The following is a 22,013-nucleotide window of genomic DNA, read 5'->3' as shown; positions in this document are numbered from 1 at the left end:
TGATTTTTAAAATTACATTTAGCTATCTTCTCAACACAATATGCATGAGTCTTTTCCATAACATTGTCAGAACTAGAGGTCATTGTGTTGGGATGATCTAAAGGCAGACTTGCATCCCCTGTAAGTATACCAGGCAAGGGTTAAGCTAAGTAACTCAGGCATCGGTAGTCATCTAGCTATGACAGCACTTCAAAATATAAAAACATCTCAGAAGGGGAGTTTAGCAGAGCAGTGTAGTGGACAGTTTTCCCCACTGGAACTCCTAATTCAAAGCAGGAACAGTGTTTGTTTGTAGTCAGCTCCTAACTTGGACTCTAGCAAGCAGGCAGTCTATCTATCTGGCTTACTTTTAGCTCTTTAGTCCATCTTGGTTCTCCCCAAAGAGTCTCCAAGGATTTCACTCTGTGGGAAAAAGAAAACAACTCTTTTTTTTCCTATTTTTTCTCTTAATGCAGTTGCAGTTTCAGTTAAGACAGGGACCTGAAATCAGCTCTTCTGCAGAATGGAAGTTCCACTGCCCATGCACCTCTGACTGGGAGGGTTTTGTTATCAAACATTTTAGGACTTTGATATCTCATAAAAGGTACTTCCCCAAGGTACAAGGACAGGCAGGGGTTGTTGCGTTGGCAGGCGTTCCTAGCATGTCATGGCTGAGGCATGCACTGCAGCCCTGGTGGAACCACAGCCACCAGAAACCCTCATGGCAGCCATCCTGAAGTTCTGCCCCCATAGCTTTCCTTGGGAGCTCTGCTGTTGACTTCAACAAGAGCAGGTTTTCACAACCAAACTTTATTTAGGTGTCAGAAATGTAATTTTTATTTCAAATGTGCATGTCCACCTCCGCTTGTTAGCATGCAGGAAAATGGGAACTGATATATTAGATCTCATCAGAAAACTGTCAGTGGCTCAAGGGAAGACACAGGAATCCCTGCAAGAAGCAGTTATGGGATTATCCAACTACAGCAGGGTTGGTTTTGTCCTGACTTTTATCACATAGAGGTTGGTTTACAAACATCCAAATTAATCTAATGACATGCTGCTATTTACCTCACTTTTGATTCAGTCACTTAAAACTCACTAATACAATTCTGCATGTTTCTTGTGAGGGAAAATACATCGCTGAGCAGGTTCCTGGGATTTCCAGCTCCTGGTGTCATTTTCGGTACTAGCTCTCTGGGACTGAAAGGCTCGTTCACCAATCCACAGCAAACACTGGCACTGAAACTTTGGGATACAGATACAACTACCCTTTTCCTCAGGCATTGCCCAGTGCAGATACTAACCAAACGATTGTATGAGCATGAAAGGCAGAGTGCCATAGAGCAGTGGTAGGTGCAAGTGGACTCCCTCCAAGGGCTCCCTGTCTTGTTGGAATTGAGACCCAACAAAACCCATTAAGTTCCAGGTTCACTGTGCGTGTCTGAGGCAGACCTATGCCATTCGTACAAGCAGCTTAGGAGGATGAGTGCTGCTATTCCTCTGCAGAGTCCCACCCTGCCTGTTGCTTTTGGTTCTGCTCTGCATTTGTGGGGAGGGAATGTAAAGGCAGGTGAGTGTTGTGCCTGTTGTTGTCTCTTGGTATGTTGTTCTTATCAGCTGGGTTACCTTAGCAACTGGGTTGTATCTGACTTTATGAGCTGCTAGATTTGTTTCTTCCCCCTCAGGAGTCAAAGGAAAAGCCAGGTAATATTTAAACTGTTCAGAGGCACGCTGTCTACCGCTGTATTGGTTTGGCCCATAAAACTATTGACTGCCATTGGAATGAGGACAGGCAAGATTCTTACCCTGCCAAAGTCATGAAAGAGATCTACCTCCAGCTTTGCTTCCCACTTGCCTCAGCCTTTCTGTGCCACACATCCAGAGAGTACAGGGGCGTAACATGAACACCAGGTATTTGTAGCAAGATGCGTATAAGCAACTTCTCAATAAAAACAGTCTGATGGCTGAAACTGAAAATGCTGTCCCCTGGTAAGAGTGCATCAGCTATGAATGACTCACATTCTACTAAAATCTACAAAACAGCACTTATGATGGGCGTAGGCTGTGTGCGAGCTCTGAGCACCGGGAAATCTTCCACCCCAAAGCTCTGTAAGGATAGTAGTTTGGTTGGTTTGTGTGGGGAGAGAGGTTAGAGGGGGAACAGAATCAAGGATTCTCCTCCCTCTTCGTTTAAAAGACTTAATCACTTCTCATAAGCTTGCGTGGGAAGGGAAAAGACAGAAGGGGTTAGTTGAGTGAATATTTCCACCAAAAAAAGTGCAAATCAAATGATGGGGGGGGGTGTTTCAATTTGGACTTGAGCTGGAAAGCTTCTTTTAAAGAAGGCTAAGAAAAACAAACTCAGCTTCATTTAACAGTAGACGTTTAGAGCTTAAACATCACAAGACACCAAACTTCAAGCCTTCAAACGGCACCTTGGTCAGTAGTGTCTCTTCAACTTACCCACTAGGACCAGAGCCTCAGCGCCTGTCTTTGCTCCAGATGTGTTGATGAGACTTTTACAACTGTGTCAAGTTGTAGGATGGTGATTTTTTTTAACTGACATACCAGCAAAATCCTTTATGCAGATGCAGTTACACCACAGTAGTTTATTTTCTTTTCTGTGCAAAATAGCTGTACAGGCACAGTTACTATGCAGTGACATATGCTGGGAGGTAGGGAGGGAGGGTGGGAAAGAAGGCAAAAACCAGTCATACTGTATAGTAAAGGGGGTAAAAACCAATAGCTAAGCACAACTTAACTTAGAAGTTAAAAGTTTTGCAGCAGCTATTAGCCCTCACAGAAGGGCTGAGGAAAAAAATATGGAAAAGATCGTACTGGGTACTAATGAAAGGCATTTAAAGAAGAATATATATATATCCTGTGATAAGGTCACACACCTAGTGGATGAAGGGAAGGTGGTGGCTGGAGTTTTTCTGATTTTAATAAGGCTTTTGATACTGTTCCTCGCAACATCCTTCTGTACAAGCTGCCTGGTCCACAGCAGTGTTCCTCAGGCCTCAATTCTAAGGCCAATCCTGTTCAATATATTTATCAATGACTGGATGCAGGAGTTGAATGCACCATTGGCAAGTTTGCTGATAACACCAAACTGGGAGGTGCTAGTGACTCTCTTGGGGGACAGAAATCTAGATAGATTGGAGCATTGGACTATGATTAGTCGGATGAAATTTAACAAGTTGAAATGTCGGATTCTGCATCTCGGATGGAGTAATGCCAGGCATAAATATAAACTGGGAGAGGAGTGGCTGGAGAGCAGCCCTGCAGAAAGGGGCCTGGGGGTGCTGGTCAACAACAGGCTCAATAGGAATCAGCAGGGTGCCCTGGCAGCCAAGAGGGCAAACCACATCCTGGGGTGCATCAAACACAGCATCACCAGCCAGGCAAAAGAGGTGATTATCCCACTGTATTCAGCGTTGATGTGGCCTCACCTTGACTACTGTGTGCAGTTCTGGGCCCCACAATTTAAGAAGGATATGAAGGTCCTTGAATGTGTCTAAAGGAGGGCAACAAAGCTGGTGAAAGGGCTGAAAGGAATGTCCTACTAGGAGTGGCTAAGGATTTTGGGTTTGTCTAGTTTGGAGAAAAGGAGGCTGAGGGGCGACCTCATGGCTCTCTAGAGCTGCCTGAGGAGGTAACATGAAGAGGGAAGTGCTGAGCTCTTCTCCCTGATAGCCAGTGACAGGATGGTCAATGGGAATGGTTCAAAGCTGTGCCAGGGGAAGTTTAGATTGGATGTTAGGAAGCATTTCTTTACAGAAAGGGTGGTCAAACACTGAACAGGCTTCCTAGCAAGATAGTTGATAGCCCGTGCCTGTCAGTGTTTAAGAGGAATTTGAACAGTGCCCTTAATAACATGCTTTAACGTGGTCAGCCCTGAATCAGTCAGGCAATTGTACTAGATGATCATTGTAAGTCCCTTCCAATTGAAATAGTCTATCTAATTCTGTTCTCTTCTAGAGGATGCAGCTTCTTCTCCATTTAATTTTTAGTGTTTGAAACGCAGCAGTATCTATAGGCTCTATTGTGCTGCAGTCCCTGCCCCAAAGAGTTTACTGTCCAAACAGACAAAATAAACATAAAGAAAGGAATGGCATGCAAAGGTGAAAGGTGTTGCTGGTGAGAGGTGTTGGAAAGAGGGAGCTATACTGCACAGAAGACGAAGTCAATGCCGTACAGTGTATCAGTAGATACCATCTGACCAGCCCCTTGCTCAGAATTGTAGGTTGTATTTACTTCCAGATTCTAGTGACTAGTAACTCCCTGTGTTATGCTACAAGCCTCACACTTGCAGGTTCCAATTTGTAAAAAAAAAGTATTATCCAATTTAAAATTGGAACAACCAATACCCTGCACCACTGGTCAGTCTGGTATTTCCCTGTTTTTTAACTTCACTAAACACCTCATCATGACAGCAACCCAAGCTTGCTGTAAACTTGAGAGGCTGGTACGTAACTTACACCAAGCTATCTGCTGCTGCTTTTGTCTGTTGCAGTGTTTAAAGCTAGTTGTAATACCTCTGTGATACAGACACTTCTGTTTTGACCCTCCAAGCAAAAGCAGAACCTGCCCAACTGTGGCCATCCACTACTGGGACAATAATGCAGATTCTTGAATCCAAATCAGTCTAGTCTTTTGTTTTTGGTTTTTTTTTTGGGGTGGTAGTGGTTATGAGTTGTCTACATGTGTAAGGCAGTAAGCACAAAAGATGTTAGTGGTGAAGGCTTGAATCTAATTCACTCATATAGTCATTCAGTGGTTGGTAAGTGACTTTATTCCAGTATGGCAAGACTGCTTTGTAAATAGAAACCTTCTTCTACAAGAAAGTAATTTACGTGGACAGAAATGTCCACACAGACCTGCTGTGGGACTTGATACTGGGAAGAGCCTACACCAGTCAGGTTCCCTGTGCGCACCAGCCCTCAAGCTTACTATCCATCCCATGATGTGCATCACTATTTTGTTCATTACTTTTCCCCCTTCCAAAGTGGCATCATAAGTTTCACTGCAATGAATTCTTACCTAAACTGAAATCCTCCTTTGCAGAGGCTGACAAACCAAGCTGTAGCGACTTAGCTTTTGTCATATGCTTCCTTAGAGTTATTCAGGTTTTTTTAAGACAGCACATATCATTGCTAATACCATAGGAGCCTACCTGTATACATGCCTGAGACTGCCAAGGCTCTCTTCACCACTGTCATGAGGCACTTTCCTAACAGGGTTTGACAACATTGTAGTGACTGGTGGGCTTCTGTGAAGCACAGACTTTGGGGACACCTGTGACCAGACAGTCTCAGCAGCTGAACAGTTACAAGTTACAGCCTGGCAAACTACAGGCCACAGAAAACCGAAACAGCGATTCACTTTAGCATACTAAGTTGTAAATGGTGGGGGTTCAGTGCCTGCTTTCCAGGCAGCTGATCCTCCTTCCCATAGCTCGTACAGACAGACTGGAGCCTTGAAAGAACCTGAGAATGTTGGTGTAGGCATGGCCTGTTGTTTCCACTTGGATGTGACAACGATAATTTTACTGGCCTTGTTTAATTGCTTGCCCTTGCAGTCATGTGCACTTTTACATTTGCACTATATGGCATGTCTATTTCAAGCCCCTTGTGGAAAGCCAGACTACTATAAAGAGACTGAAGTATGGATGAGAGTCAAGCTCGGAGTTCGTAGGAGAAGTTTTCATTATAACCTGGAGAGTCATCTTAACATGGCATTAACAATTAATTTCAGCATGAAAGTGCTCTTTCCCTGCCAATTTAACTAATGACACTCAAGCAATAGCTGAATAGCAATAGCTTGGATAGGTGGTTGTAGATTTTCTGTGAAGTGTCTTGCTTTACAGGTGCCTTCATTCTTATTGCACAGTTACAGGAGCAGAAATTGCAGTCAGGGCTTGTTTAGGTCCTCTTAGAAGCCTGGACTGACCAAGCCACAGGAAAGCTCAGTCATTTAGATTTCATCCTTCTCATTACTGCAGCATCTATATGCCATGGTTAGACAGATGGGTAAATGGGCTCAGAGTACCCTCAGTCTCATTGGGGTCAGCAGGATGTTTAACACTTTTTTAAGAAACTTGCCTTTTAATGAAAACATGATGCTCTTTTTCCCTGTATATTGCACACTTTCTTCAGGCTAGAGTTGTGCAGGTAATTCAGATTTTCTTCTACAAAGCAAACTTGCATCACTTTGAACCCTTTTAGTTAGACCAGGAAAATAACACTGTAGTGTTGACACTGCGCTCTTCAGAGACAGGCCTGTGTAAGTCTGTCTTTAATCCTAACTGGTTAGAAGTGGCATACAGAGGTTTGCATCCGTTTATGTTAATTCAGGTGCTCACCTTTAAACTAGTAAGACTACCATTTGCCATCTCTGTTGTGTCAGAAGATACTGGAGATTCACACATTGTGGGATCAAAAATTATTACTCTTGTTGGGAATGCCTTCGCTGTAATTAAGTCAGTCCTGCTTTTTTGCACTCCTCTAAAGTACAATTCAAAAGATAAAGCTTCATCTTTAGTTCTTAAATTCCCATCATTAAAGTGTTCGGCCAGTGTTATGATGTCAGAGTGCTTGTGGAGTGTTTGTAGGATGTGCATGGCAACAGGCAGAGGTTGAATTTCTTTCCCTTTTCCTAGTCATTGCCCTTTGTGAGCAATAAAGGTGAGGAAAAGCCACAGGAGGATCAGATGCAGGTTTTAGCAAGATAAATGGAAGAGTGCTTTCTAGCATTGTAGTGGAGCAGCAAAAGAACACCACTTGAAACTAGTACTGGCAATACCTGTCTGTTTGGTGGGGATGGAGGGATGGAGCAGGAAAACAGGACAGGAGGAGGGGGGAAGAAAGGACATTTTTAATACAACAGACTTCAGCTTGCAAAATCTTCAACTGTCAAACTGTCCCTGACCTGTCCATTACGTATTCTTTGTGATTTGGGCGCTCCTTTCCACAAGCACATGAGAGATATGAACCTTTTGGATTCTCCTTCCCCGTACAAGCATTTTTTATTGCCAAAGACAGAGCTTGGTCTCGTCTTGCTGTGTTACTTTTACAACCTCTCAGCACAACTGTTCGCAGCACAACAGTCTTGGGTTTCTGCTGTCCTTCTGCCTGATCTCCCACTCGGCGCTTGGGTACAAGACAGAAGCAACATGCAACTGTTGTATTGTGTGATCTGGCAACCTCTTTCCTCAGCCCCAGCTTGAATTTACAGAGCTGAGCAAACAGTTGTCTGTCAAGAGATTTTCCCACAAGAAACATTGGCTTTACTGTACCAGCTTATCATCCTGCTTCCAACCACAGCCAACATTCATGGAAAGAAAACTCTTTTTCCTCAGTAACCTGGATATGGATTACCATATAGGGATGAGCAGGACTCTTCCATCTCAGGATCAATGCTCCCCCAGTCCTCAGAGCTATTTAACCCCTTAATCATGAGACTTGGTTACTTTTTTCTTGTAGTTTTGTCTGCTAAAATAAGTATGTCATGGAATTGGATAGATACTGAGGTTGGATTGTGTCTCAACACAGCAGTAATCCTACTGTAGCACATCTTTCTTTCTCAGTGTGCTGTCCGTTGGTTTCCCAATTTATTGATTTTTTGCCATGGAAAAGGTTTTCAGCAAGAATACAGGAGCTAATTTGATAAGGTCCAGCCATATGTCTTTCCTCTCCTTTGCACCAGCTTTATTTTTCCTTCCTCTCCATTGGTGTGATGAGATCAAGTTAACTGAGTAGTTCTTGCTGTCCTCCTGAACACATTACAGTATCAGCCAGCCTGCTGAACTTCATGTACCAGTTAGATAGCCCGAAGGTCCATTTGACTTGTCCAGAAAGCTCTGCCTGTTGCACGATTCAGGATGTGGTTAAAATGCAGTTAGAGCTCATCTCCATGGCAAGCCTAAAGCAAGTCAGGACTTAGGAGTTCTCTTCCAGTCTTTTATGTTTTCTGTACAACAGCCTTTGTGATTTCTTAGTTCTGGCTACAGTTCGAACAAATCCACATGTCCCAAAGTAGTATGCCTTCTCAGAGACTTAGTGACCTTCTCCTGCAAGGGGGGTGATCACAGGCAGTAGGCTGAGCAGGACCTTCTGGGTCTCTCCCTCTTTTCTCCCTGTCCTCACCTGGTCTGCCAGTGGAGTCTGACACCTTCTTTGTGCTGGCTTGAGCATTGACTAGATCTTTTTGCATGCAGATTCAGCTCTCAAACAGCAGAAAGACAGCTGGTGTTTTTTGCAGGATTTATTTTCTTCTGCTAAGTGATTTAAGTCAGCTCATGGAGACATCTTAACAACAGAGCCAGCGCAAGGTAAGCAGTAGGAGGAAAGGAGGATAAGATGGAAGGGAGATCTGGACCTTCTTCTCGCAGCAGCTGTGGCCAGCTGAATTTCAGCAGTTCATCATTTTGATACCATGGGCATCACCACATTAGCTATCCTAACCACACTTAAGGTGTGCTGACAAATCCAGAGAACTTGTCTAGAAGTTCTGTTCATTAGTCTCAGTTGTAAACAGCCATTGTTTGCTTCACTGTGAACAAATGCAGCTGAAGGACAAATCACCTTGTAAAATAAAGGGGTTTGAGCTTGGGAGAACTCTTCAGCTGGTAGAAATCACAGAACCATTGAAGTCAAATGATATCATGCTGGAGAAATTTTAGGCTAACCTGCTCAGCAAGGAGTAAGGCCTCCGCTGGTGTCAGAGGGAGTATGACGATGTTACTTTGGCATGATCTTTTCCTCTGTGAAGCCATATTAGTTCCCAAGCCAGTCATCAAGCAGACCGAACGTATTTTATATAATGATCTTCAGTGCAAGATGCGGGTGGGTCTTGCAAAACATTTCTGTGGTTAAGAGAGGATTTTGGTAGTTGATACATGAGGAGGGCCAGCTCTGCTTCTGCACCATGGGCCTCTCTTAAACAGCAGGGGTCTCAGATGCAGTGTGTCCTTGAGGAAATATCGCAGTGCATGGGGATGTTATATTCTGAACAAAAAAGGCCTTTACGTGTATATGTCTATACTGTTATTTAGCCTAAGGGAGCACAGATGTAAGACCTCTCACTATTGCAGCATCAAGATGACCTTGGACAAATGACACTAGAGAAGTCATTTGTAATGGCTGACAAGTGTCAAAATACTAGGAACCTAAAATCCATACTGTTTATAGATCATTCTGAGATGGTATTTCAATTCTAAGGGATATATGCATTACTATCATATAGCCATTAGGAAGTATTTATATGCCAGTCTTCTTTAGGTATATATTCAGAAGACTATGCCTATAAAGGATATTTGAAATCAAGAATCTATAATACATTCTTCCACTCACACAGTGTCTATTTGACTATCACAAGGGGTTTTTAATGACAACGTTATAGTTTCCCCTTTTTTTGTAACATTATCGAAGCAGTGCTGAAAGTGTGGGCAGTAAACAGAGCTTTTCAGCCAGAGAAGAGAAACTGAGTTTTACCATGCCAAGGAGGAGTGGCTGAGGCTTGGGCACTTCTGCCTTGTGAAAGGACAGCTTAAAACTAGAGTGAGGAGGCAAGCTTGCTGCTGTCAGTGAGGAGAGATTTCTTCCTACTGCTCAAACCCCAACCACTCTGTCTCTTCTCCCTCACCCTCTCCAGAGATGTGCAGCTGCCTGTTTTTCTTGTGCCTAGTGTCAACCCTGGCAGCTAAGCAGCAGCCAGGGGGCTGAGTGGGGAGGCAGCTCTCAAGGCTTTACTTTACGTCTGCCAACCTCAAGACTGTACAATGCATGGCTGTTATTAGCAGGAGTGTGCAACTGCTGCCTCTTGCACATGTAGGGCAGTGTTTATGGGGGACATCTTGAAAGCCGGCTGAAAGCCACTCTACGCTTTATCACTACCTTGTGCATAACTACAAAAATCTCCCTAGGAGCATTAACTGCAGGAAGAAAGTTGTAACCATGCCTCTCCATTTGAAGGTACAGTTCGCCCTAGTTCACAGCTAATGATGTAGTTCAGTCTTACCCAGTAGTACAATTGTGAAAATGGTGGCACATGGAAATGCCAGCTTTTAGGAACCCTGCCACATTCCTGGGCACTGTTCACCACCATCCCAGTTTGGCTAGGTTGTTTAATACCACATCACCTTAAACCCTCTCAGTCCCAGCTCTCTGCACAACTAAATCTCTTCACCTTCAGATTGTACAAAGGTCAACCATCTGAGTTCACTTTCTCTTAAAAAAGTACATGTGTGTGTTATGGGGAAATGATGCTTCCTTGTGCTACAGAGACAGACTCGCTTTCTAAGTAAGCTTATTTTAGCCAAAAGGCAGGAAATTGCAGCACGCCCAAACAATTTAGGTACCAGCCCTGACTCAGCTCCCCTGTTGAATCTCATGCTTTTAAACTTGCTTGGCCTTAGCAATATCCACGTGCTTTCTTGCCATTGCTCACTAGCCAACACACCCCCTGTGGAGCGTTTCCCCATGTGGCTGCTCCTTTGGAGGCTGCCCGACAGCCAAGGAGGTGATTTAGTTTTCATGGAGTCATTTACACCACCCAGACTTTCCTCAGAAAAGTGATTTGCACTTAGAAAACAATCATCCACATGCAAGTCCTTGCTCCATTTCTCCATCCTTTCTGAAAGTACATGCAACAGTTTTGACCTTCCTGGAGGATGCAACTTTCTGTATTGTCTCCACCAACCTTCTGAAGAGTTGCCTCTTTTCCCAGAAACTCCTTTTAATATCCTTTTCTAGCATTGTCTCTTCTTGGGTTTTCACCAATTTCATTGGCTTGCAGTCTGCTCCAAATAGGTTCTACTGTAGTCCACATTCATTATACTTGCAGAGTTACCAGTAGTCTTTGACCTGTAGTCCCTATTGTCCTATTAAAGATGGTCTCTACTAGCCTAGTAACAGTGGATTATTTAGTTGCTGCTGCGCTGCCAGCCATCGAGACCCCTCCAGAACCTCATGGGTGCAATCTCTGGAGAAAGATACCTAGGGTGTAAATCATTTGTTGTTAAAAAAACAAAACAAAACAAAACACCTGAATGCCTATACTCAAATTCCTAAAGGTCTCCCATGTGAAACTTGAAAGAAGGCAAACTGATTTAGGTACTCTGCAAGCAGAGCTCATACATTTAGCTAAATAGTGCTGCCAAGCGTCAGCTGGTTCATGATGACTGACAGTGTGCAAGCTCATAGCTCTCAGCAGAGGTGAGAAGAAAGTCAGTGAGCCTAAATCTTTTCCTCTGGTGTTTAAGGCTAATGCTTTTTATTTCCTATTTGCAGTGGCTTGAGACACAGTTGTCACCATTGCATTGATGCATGCCAGCTCATTTAATTATTGCAACTCAGTCATATATCTAAATTTGCTGCTAGACAACTGTAGCTTTTGAAGACGAGCTTTGAAGTGGTTGTAGAGCCAAACAGAATTTTCCAGAATTTTCAATTTTCTTGTTGAAGCAGAGGTCTGAGATACTTGGGTGGTTGGGTATTTTTGCAAATTCCACCAGCCTACTAAATACCTCTGCAAGTCTGAGCAGCTCAGTCAGTTTAGAATATGGGATGGGGCCCTTGATCACTTAGGACTTTTCTTGTGAAGATCTCGAGATGCAGATCTGAGTTCTTCTCATTTGAGGAATATTTATATTCAAGCTTAGCCTGAATCCATTCTGAAAATTAAGTGAACAACAAAAAACAAATCTGCACTTGAATCCTACCTCTTCTTAGAGTCTGAAGCTCTGTTGTTAGTCCAATAATTTGCCATCCAGACATCTTGAGGTGAATTTTTTTGTGCTTTCTTGGTTTTGGGAGGGAGAGGGGCACAGTGTGTGTGAAGTAAATGATAGCTAACGGAACATAACCAAAGCCATTAGGTTCAACTAGAATTTACTTGCTAGCCGCACTGATGTGAACATGCAGCCCTAGCACAGTGCAGTGCACATTGCATGTACAATTTCAGTCAGCACTCAAGGAGCCATCAGCTCCTTGAAACTTTTCCAGGGGCCATGGTAGAGAGGATATTAGGGGTCTGCCATCCCCATCAGTAAGAGTTATATTTATACCATTGGAAATTTTCTAGAACATAGTTACGGTAGTACACTACTGATTAAAAATAACATAGCATTGCAAATAATGAGGTGAAAGTAAAGTTTAGGGTAAATCATACCTCTGTGTTAATATTAGCTATAAGTTACTATAACCAGAGAGTGTCTGCCCCGGGCTGCACATTCAGGAATATGACACAGCTTGACATTGACTTGCCTTCATGGGAGCTCCATTCCTCCAGGTGACCCCAGGGAGGGCCACTTCTTCCAGGACTAGCAGCAGTAGCATGAGTAAAACCAAATGACTGATATTGGGATGCCGGATTCCTGCAGCGCTCTCCCGATGGGGCTATACACAAACCGGCCACCTCAGCAAACTTCTGTCGCAATCTGAAAACACTGGTTCAACAACAGACCCACACATCCTTGCGCTCTTCCCTCAGGTTTCTAATAAATTCCTGCCTTGCCCAAAAAAAAAAGTCTCATTTTCCCTGGACAAATACAGCTAAGTGAAAGTTTTTTGATTTGAACTGGCTCCCACCGAGATAGATGTCTTTTGCAGATAAGGCGGGGCCAGCTTGAGACCACCACCAATGTGTAGCCCAGTACTGCACAGTGATTGCCATGGTGTATGATTCACTGCTAACCTAGGGAATCGCATCACCTTTACCAGTGATTTTAATGGAGGACTGCATAGAAAGCAAGCATGGAGATCTTTCTTTGGGAAAAGCTGGTCAAGAACAATGAATTGAGCATGAGCTGTTGACCTAGTGTGTGCAGGTTTTGTTGTTAAAATTATCACAGATTACACAGGATGATGGAAAACAAAAGGTAGTTTTTGGAACGCAGCACTATTACCAACTCTGATCAACTGGTAACATATGCCCTTGGGAGTCAGAGAAGGAAATTGAAGGAAAAGGAAAATAATAGATAGATAGGTAGGTAGGTAGGTAGATAGATAGATAGATAGAAAGATAGATAGATAGGACCCAAAACAATTAATTTTTTTGTTGTTTTGAGGTTTTTTTGTTTTTCTGTTTAAATTAAGATTGTTGCATTAAAAAATCATTTTCTGTACAGCCTTTCATTGAAAGAGTTGTGGAATGAATTGCACATATGTCAAGGAACTGTGGGCCCTTACCACCCTATTATCTGAGCACCTCCCCACATTATTAAAAGGCACAAAGCAGTAGAGCAATATAATCTCTCTTACCTTGTTTCTTATAAATAAAGTTTAGAAAAGAGGGGTTTTTTCTAATACATGCATGTCTAAGAGACTAAGTGTGTGTGTTTGTGAAAAATTATTGATGGAAAGGTGATGGAAGAACAGGGGTTTGTGAATTTGTGAGAGGAAGGATGACAGAAATTGAAGTGGTAGCCTGAGACTTTCTATTTTGTGCTCTTCTAGAGGCCTCCTGCATGGCCCAGGGAAAGTCACTTGTGCCACAGGTGCACAAGGGGTTAGCTGCAGCAGTTTTTGGCATTGCAGCCAGCTACCTGCTTGGTATCTGCAGCCGTGGGATAGGTGGCTGAGCTACATATGCGACTTAAAAGCTGGGGCGGTGGGGACAGGAAAAGGAAGGCTTCTCTGCATTGTTCTCTGTAGGACTGGTAGGGAGAGTCTATAGTAACGGCTCTGGCAAAGTAAGCTCTGGTTTTAGAGGCAGTACAGGTTTCAGAGATACTCTTTACAGTTTGCAACTGGGAAAAACCATCAATAATGTTAATATCTCTAAGCATTTCAGGTATGCTCATTAAATGTGTTACTCATATCCCTTTTCAAAAAGCATTTTATATTCTCATACTGAATGTGTCGTCATCCCCATGTAACACATTCCTACCGTAGACAGACAGATTTGAATAGGAAAGACAGGCTGACAAGAATCCACTTTGTCACCTAGAAGCTAGATGTCTTTAGTTGCCTGCCTTTTAACTACTCTTAGCAAGCCATCTCTCAGAGATTGGTTTTGCTTTCAAAGTAAAATGCAACTGTAAGTCCATCTTAGGGATCTGTACAGTTGAGCTATGAAACCCCTGTTGTTGCCGACAGCAGCAGAACCCCCAGCTCTGTGCAATTCACTTTACATATTTCATAGTTGCCAGTTATTATGCTGTGCTAGGCACACACACATCGCAAGCAGGAAGTAGGAGCAGCTCAGCTCTTGGCTTCTTCAATCTCAAGAGACTGCCATGAAAGTGAAGAACACTAAACTAAAACCTAAGTATCTGTTAGACCTTTAATTAGCGACCTAAGGAGTGTTTGCCAAGAGGAAATTTGAATTCAATTATCCAAATAGAAAGTATTTAACCTCTCAATAGCACTCAAGTAATTATACTACTTGGGATTTTTTTTCAGGAACCTTAAAAAATAAAACAAAAAGCAAATTAAAAAAATGGTAGATTTTATATCACATGACATATACAAAAGAAAGCTGTAACACTGCCTGTGTTTTAGACATACTAGGACAGAAAGGGACAGCCTCAAGCAAGGAAGAGCAGGTTGCAGGATTCTTGATTTCCCCAGTGAAAGAGCCAGCAACAGCATCAGGGCCAATAGTGGTAGTTTTATGTGCATCTGTACAACAATAAACACACAACTAAGATCAGCAGGTCATCTCATGCAGCTTTTAATGTGATAAAGATGCTCAGTTAGTGCCAGAAGGATTGGGATGCATCAGAAGAGGCTGTATATTCCACTGCATTTTGCAAACATTAGTCTATACCAACCAAGCCCTTTCGGATTTGCAGCAGCTGTTTCAGTCCTGATCCCAACTGTCCTTTCACTACACGTCCACCCAAAAGTTTCCAGAATTAGTCCAAAGGGAAAGAAAGTCACTATTTTCTTGTTCCTCTCTTCACAGACTGTAGGTTGCTTTGGGATTATGTTTATCAGCTGCTTTCTGACAGCCGGTACGAAAATTTCATCCGATGGGAAGATAAGGAATCCAAAATATTTCGGATAGTGGATCCCAACGGGCTGGCCCGGCTGTGGGGAAACCACAAGGTAAGGAAGCAATGCAGTTTTCTTCCTACAGCGCTTCACTTCTTGTAACATCATAGGATTCACTTACAAGCAGGGAGAATAGGAAGAAAGCATGTGCATATAAACTACTGCTGTAAAGTTGTAATCTTTCATTCTACGCACGTTAGAAGTATAAAGCATCCAGCCTCAAGCACTAAAACCTACCCTTCATATGGAGAACCTGTTGGTTTGGTTTAAAGGCATTTACTTATAAATGCATTTAATTATAAAATTACAAGGAGTGCAAGAATTAACGGTCCTTCTCTCTCAAGGCATCTCATTTCTTCCCAAAACCTGACGCTAAGGATGTTCTGGTTAGATGTAGTCTACAAAGAGCTGTGTATTATGTCTAAGCAGGAGCTTTCTGTCTGTATTCCTGGCTGCACCAACATCCAGATTTCACACACTGTCCTGTGACAGACACCAAATGCTCCAGGATTATGTGTTTCCTTTTAAGAGCGTAATTCTGCTCTGTCCTCAGGAAGGCAGTTACTGATTTTTGCAGTTTGGGACTGAGTATGTATGGATTATATATATATATGAGTATACATAGCCTATAATCTTGATAAGGTCAAGATTTTCTCCTGTGACTCAGTGCTTACAAGAAATCTGTCTTAAAGGTCTTGGGCTGCAATACTGGGAGCGGAGAGTTCTGCCCTTACCCAACCTCCATGCTAATAATCGGGACTTCCCATCATGTCTCATGTTGGGTGTCTAAAACTGAAGCTACTTGAGACCACTAGCCACTTGGGAAACGCAGTGGCCTTTCAGCATATAAGAAATGGAAAAAGCACACATGGTATTTCAGGAGGCTTCTCAATGAGCAGAACCTAGATTTTACAGGACAAACATGGTCGCTGTTAGTGATTAATTGCCACAGGAGCTCTTTGTGTGGCCTCCCTTAGCAGAGCTGTTGTGACCAAGGCAAGCAGAGGAGGTCTGCTCTTAGGGAGCATTTTAGACATGGCAGATCAGTCTCATTCAGTAAATCCAGGTCAACACTGCAGCTTTCTGCCTGATCTTGGACTGTGCCAAACCAAACTCCTAACATGGAGGCTCACAGAGCAAAAAGCATGCTTCTACTAGTTTGGCATGTTTTGCCCTTGGCAAGGCGGCTGCTTTATACTCATGCTAACATGGCTTTGCCAGTGTAGATGTCTCTCTGATGGGAGTTTTTTTGCCAGCATAGTAACCACTGCTTGTTGTACCAGAAAAATGCTCTTCATGTAGACATAGCCTAAGGGACTAATCATGCTATTCCAAGTCAGTACTATGGGGGCTGCCCACATACAGCTCTGCCAGTGCCTTATGGCACTCAGTGCTCTGACTATGGCCTTTGGGGTCAGCAGCTCCAAAAATGAAGGGGAGGCTCTGTCATAGAAGCAGATGTACAACCTAATGGGCTTCTTGATTTACACCTGTATAACATGAGGAGAAACAGTCTCTCAATCTCCACAGTGCTCTGTAAGCATTAACTAGTTAATGGAGGGGAATCCCAGAGGAACGGTGCTCTTGGCAGGGATTGCTGACAAATTCAGTCTATTAGCCACTGTTCTTACGCTTTTACAAAAGGTGGTTTTCATTAAGAACAAGCCTGTCACGTCGCACTTGGCATCAGCATCTCCATCTAATGTCTCCCCTTGTGGTTGATGAAGCCTTTTGTTATCTGTGATCCAAGAAACTAGAAAAAAATCACTTGGAATTTTTGTTAGGCTTCCTTGCTTAAATTGCCCTCAATGAAAAGAGAAACATAAAAATCTGGTGATGAGGGCTGGAGGGGCAGGATGGGCCTGCAAAGGAGTGGAACATGTAATTTCTTGAACTGACTTGGTTACTTTAGCTAGCTGTGATAGTTCTGCAACTCCTTTTGGGGCTTAGGAAGGTTTCAATGAATCATCTGACCACATTTTTCCTTTTTCTCTTGAAAAAAACAGAACAGAACAAATATGACTTACGAGAAAATGTCCAGAGCCCTACGCCACTACTACAAACTAAATATTATCCGGAAGGAGCCAGGACAAAGGCTTTTGTTCAGGTAATTTTTTCTTTTCTTTGTCATGTCTTTCTACAGACATTTAGTTTTTGAAGCTGGAGAATGGAATTGTTGTGCGGGATACTTTATTGCCACAGCTATAACACAGGTGACAATGGACGTACATTTGTAAAAGCTGTCTAAACCAGTGCTTCCCAGCTTTCAAGGCAACTGCACCACTTTACGAGGCTGTTTCAATGATTGGTGGAGTCAATAGAAGTCTTTTCACTTGCTTCAAGCAGGCTGCGCCATTGTTTAGGACCTTGGCTAAATGATTCATGATCTCAGCCTAACTGCTGAAAAAGCCACTCCAAAGTGACTTCTCAAACACAGCTGATGGTGAAAGCTAAGCAGGGATCAGGCATTTCCTCAAGCGTGTCGGCATCACAGAAGAGAAGTGCTGATGACCATGTCTTCAGCAGTGCTGCCTACAAGGAAGAGAGGGACCTGCAGGAGCTGTTCATAAAACCTAATGCGTCGGATTGGATGATACAACCAAGAATTTAGGAGGCAGTGTCTGAAACAGCATTAAAGCAAGGAGTTACTTGTACAAACTTGAGTGTGGCTGGCAGAGAGCAAGAGTACTTCAGTTCTCTTCAGACAAGATCAACGAGTCCTAGTGCGTACATCTGACCCACAGAGCACTGAACTCAGACCAAAGACTGCTTTGATGTCATTGGTCTGGAGCTAGTAATGTGCTTGGAAATGGTATCAATAGGAAGGCAGTCTTGGAGTTTATTTTCTTAAATAGCTAACAGGACTGCATGAGCACTCAAACTATCTACAGCTGAAAAGGTTTCTGTGGAATGTCTTGTTTATGTCAGCTCTTAGAAGGAGACTTAGATGGGGGAAGGAGAGTCAAGGGAAGAACGAATCACAGGCAAAATCAACTGCATGATTTTTTTGTGGAAAGTTAAAACAAGGTCCCTCCATCAGCAGCAGTACCAAGGGAACCTGTTTCACTATGGCCTTATGTGAAGACTTTGCTGCCCTGGGGGAGCTCTGTGATGCGGAACAGTGAATGTGCTTATCTTGGAGCCTCTCCTCCAGCGAGGGCACAAACAAAACAGGAGTCTTCTCAACCAGGCTGCCTATTTTCTAAAAACCGTAGAAACTTAATACCCTTGGAGACCTTAGTTCCTCTGTCAGACTTGCCCAAAATTGACCAACAAATTCAAAGGTCACCAGGGAGCATAAAACATGAGCATATAAACCTCATTTCCTTCGGAAACTGGAAAAAAAAACAACAAAGCATTTTTTGCACAATTCCCAATAAAAACATTTTGATGTTGTTTTCTTAGACCTATTTATATCTGAAGAGAAAAAGAAGAACAGCTGCAAAAAATCAAGCCATTAATGTGCCTTTCTTGGCTATTTCTCACAAGCATAGAAATAATAGGAAATGTGACTATAAGGGCTCATGCAGATGTCTGTACAGACCTTTAAGTAAAATGGAGTCAGAGAAGGATTTCTAATAGGTTGCCTGAGTGTCTTCTACAACAGAAGAGGTCACAGGTACTGTTTCTTCATTAGCTTGTCATTCTGGGTTGGTTTTTTAAAATTTAATCAAATGCTATTACAAATACCCATGCTTTGAATTCCTTGGAATGACTTAAAATATGGATGAGAAAGAATACCTGAAGCACTGCAGCACAGTTCACATCAGCCCATTTCCCACATGGTTTAGGAAGCAGAGCAGACAGAAGGTAGGGAGGGCAGTGGAATCACTCTCTGTTTTGGTTTCCTCCTCCTGCAGGATCAACAAGACAAGCCCAGGGTTTAAATCAGGGCACAGGCTGGCCCGTAGGCTTTGGTGCATTTTCACTGTGTAGCTAAGGACTGATTCGCCACTTGTGCATGCTCGTTTTTGACCACGGTAACACCATTTATATCAGCAGCGTTCTTCCAGCATACAAATGGGAGTGACACAGCAGTGAGTCACAGCCCTCTTTTTTTTTTCCCCTAAATGCATATGTGCACATGATTTCCAAAATTAGAAGGGGTGGCAAAAGGTTAGTTCCAGGCTGTGCTATGCATTTGCTGAGAGACTTGAGATTTTTCAGTCAGAGAGCCCTCAACTTTATAACCTCAGAGGCAGAAGAGGAGGCAAGTCTTGCCCATGAGCTTCAGCAGTGATTTTTCTGGCTCAGTGATAGTAACGAAGCTCCTGTCAGTTGGTTTTGTTTTCACTGGGGCAAGGATACTGAGCATATCATCAACCTGAAATAAAATCAGCTCCTCTGATTAACACATTTTGTACTGCTGGATGTTAGCCAGTATGTCGTTACTGAAAGACTGTGAAATTTTGTAACACGTCCAGCATAAACATCTTTCATCCTAATTTCTCCAGAAGTACTTATAAGTTAGGAAAGCGATTTGTGTTTAAACTAGGATTTCATCCTTCCTGTGCCACTCTCACTTCCTATGCCATTAAACTCAGATAGAAAAAGCAGAGCTTTTCCGTGCTATCTCTGTGCAGTAGTACACAAAAGCATCCTGGCAAAGATCAAGACTGCAGACTTGATCTGCAGGCTGGTGGATGTCCTTTCCCATTTCCTACTACTGCCCTGCCTCCCCAGAGGCAGTTTCTGTTTCTAGCCCCCTGCAGACTCACTGCATCAAGACATTAGTGCTGGGAGCTGTGGCATTCATTTACAGAGGATGCTGCTTCTTTACAATTATGCTTGCTACAATCACACAGGAAGAGACTGTCTTTGCTCACAGTTCCCTAGCCCAAAAAATTTTTCTTTCGGGGCTTTTTCCATTTCCCAGAACTTGTTCTGACTTGGTCCTTGGCATTTTCCACCACTATTCCTTTGGTGTTTCATACTCTCTTCACTCACCTACACAGAAGCCTACACAAACCAGTAGCCCTCTGCTTCTCCACGCCTTGCAAGTGCTTTTGCTATGAAATACGCTGGTCTTGAATGTTTTTCTCCAGACACCATAAATGAATGTAGCTGTGGCATACTATCATCTTACATGGCAACAACAGACAAAATGAGGGAGAAGAAGGAAATACCATTTTTTTGGAAAAGACTATGGGGTTTGGTTCAAGTATGGACTTTCAAGGAGCAGGGTTAAATGCATGTGATTTTTTTGGTTTCCTTTCAAGGTGCAGAGGAGGGAAGACACCAGTAGGCTGGAGAGAAGCTGGGAAATACTAGGGACTACTCATCAGAGACTGTAGTGATAGGACAAGGGGCAATGAGTTCTAACTTAAACAGGGGAGATTTAGGTTAGATATAAGGAAGAAATCCTTTACTGTGGGTGGTGAGGCACTGGCACAGGTTGCCCAAAGAACCTGTGGCTGCCCCATCCCTGGCAGTGTTCAAGGCCAGGTTGGACAGGGCTTTGAGCAACCTGGTCTAGTGGAAGCTGTCCCTGCCCATGGCAGGGAAGTTGGAACTGGATGAGCTTTAAGGTCGTTTCCAACCCAAACCATTCAATAATTCTGTGATTCTGAGATGATTTGGGGATCTGTAGAGCTCAGGGGCTGCAATGTCTTGAATGTAAAAACTGAGACCACTGGGAAATCACTTATTTCTCTGTTTTGCAGGTTCATGAAGACCCCAGACGAGATTATGAGTGGCCGAACAGACCGCCTTGAGCACCTTGAATCCCAGGAACTGGATGAACAAATATACCAAGAAGACGAGTGCTGAAGGGAACTGGTGCACCGCCTCTGTAGGTCCATGGGAGAAACATCTGCCCGGATGGCTGGCACAGTTTGGGAGGCGAAGCAACAACACAGAAGCAGTACTCGGGGTCGCCGCTTAGCTTGAAGATCATGCAGGACCTGAAGCACCTTAACAAAACAAACTAACAGGCAGAAGTGGTGCTGGCAGAAAAGTAAAGGGGAGAAAGCCTGGACTTACGCACTACTTCACTGTTCCTACAACGTCTCCCTTGAGTTCTTTCTTTCTTTTTGGTTTGTTTCAGTTTTGGGGGTTTTTTTGTTGGTTTTTTTTTTCCCTAATAAACATGCAGTATGACTTTCCTTATCTCACATAGGACAAGACATCAGATTATGCATTTTGTGTTTGGAAGGCTTTCCTATGGAAATAGAGTGCTCTTATTTTCTGTGCAAGTCTCATGACGTATCACCGCATAAAACAATAGCAACACAAGAAGGGATTTGCTCAAGGGTTCCAGTTTGCTTGGATCAATTTACATGTGCTGCCACTGGGAAATGTGTTGAAGCTACCAAAAGAATTTACACACATACCTGTCCAATGAAGAGGAGTCACCCTTCATATGTGTAGGCTGGGATATCATCCCAGCATAGCTTGGGCTCATGAGCCCTGCGAGTGGCTATTAACTGCTGGAATATGGACCAAAACCAATCACCTAAGTGCTCCAGGGAGGAGAGAAATAAATGTGACAAACCTCTGCAGTAGACTGATGTTGACATTTTCCCTCCCTCTAGCAAGGAAGTGATAGAATGGAGCGGGGGGAGGGAGGGCAGGGACAAATACATATATATATGTGTATATATATATATAAACATTTCATATATATATATGTATATATATGTAACCCCCACAATATTGACAATATATCCACAATGCAGAATTTCAGCTCAAAGCTTTCTGTAAAAAAGCAAAGGCTGAAGCATCTGTAATTACAAAAGGGAGGGGTGTTTCTCATATCTGCTAGCAATTTTGGGGTGAAAGGTGAAGGACTGTTCCTTACATGGTTGGGAGAAAGCAAAGGGACCCATCACGTGGTTTGTGTTACTCAGAAACCTCTTCAGGATCATTTTGTGCTGCTGGAGAGGTAGGTGATTCACCAATCTGAAAACTGATGGTAGACAACTAGAGACCAAATAGCTGTACTTATATCTTGTAATTGATTTTGGCTTTGTTTTGGGATTTGGGGTTTTTTTCATGCATCCCACTACCTTCCCCCACCCCACAGTGCTGCCATCA

At 43.1% G+C, this 22,013-nt stretch overlaps 1 protein-coding gene across 4 annotated transcripts in view; it reads left to right on the top strand.

Moving 5' to 3' along the window:
* ETV6 (ETS variant transcription factor 6) overlaps nt 1-21,474 on the top strand; it is a 136,420-nt gene extending 114,946 nt beyond the window's left edge. For all 4 annotated transcript variants that reach the window (XM_030478196.1, XM_030478195.1, XM_030478198.1 and 1 more), the window contains 3 exons: nt 14,890-15,032; nt 16,985-17,085; nt 20,642-21,474. In XM_030478196.1, coding sequence (XP_030334056.1) covers nt 14,890-15,032; nt 16,985-17,085; nt 20,642-20,747 — 350 coding nt within the window. In that variant the 3' untranslated portion in view covers nt 20,748-21,474. The remainder of the gene's footprint in view (nt 1-14,889; nt 15,033-16,984; nt 17,086-20,641) is intronic.
* The last annotated feature ends 539 nt before the right edge of the window (nt 21,475-22,013 follow it).

This window comes from Strigops habroptila, chromosome 3, assembly GCF_004027225.2.
Source record: "Strigops habroptila isolate Jane chromosome 3, bStrHab1.2.pri, whole genome shotgun sequence".
In the NCBI taxonomy this organism is placed as follows: Eukaryota; Metazoa; Chordata; class Aves; order Psittaciformes; family Psittacidae; genus Strigops; species Strigops habroptila.
Note: the sequence above shows the minus strand (reverse complement) of the source record. Positions and strands in the feature narration are given on the sequence as shown.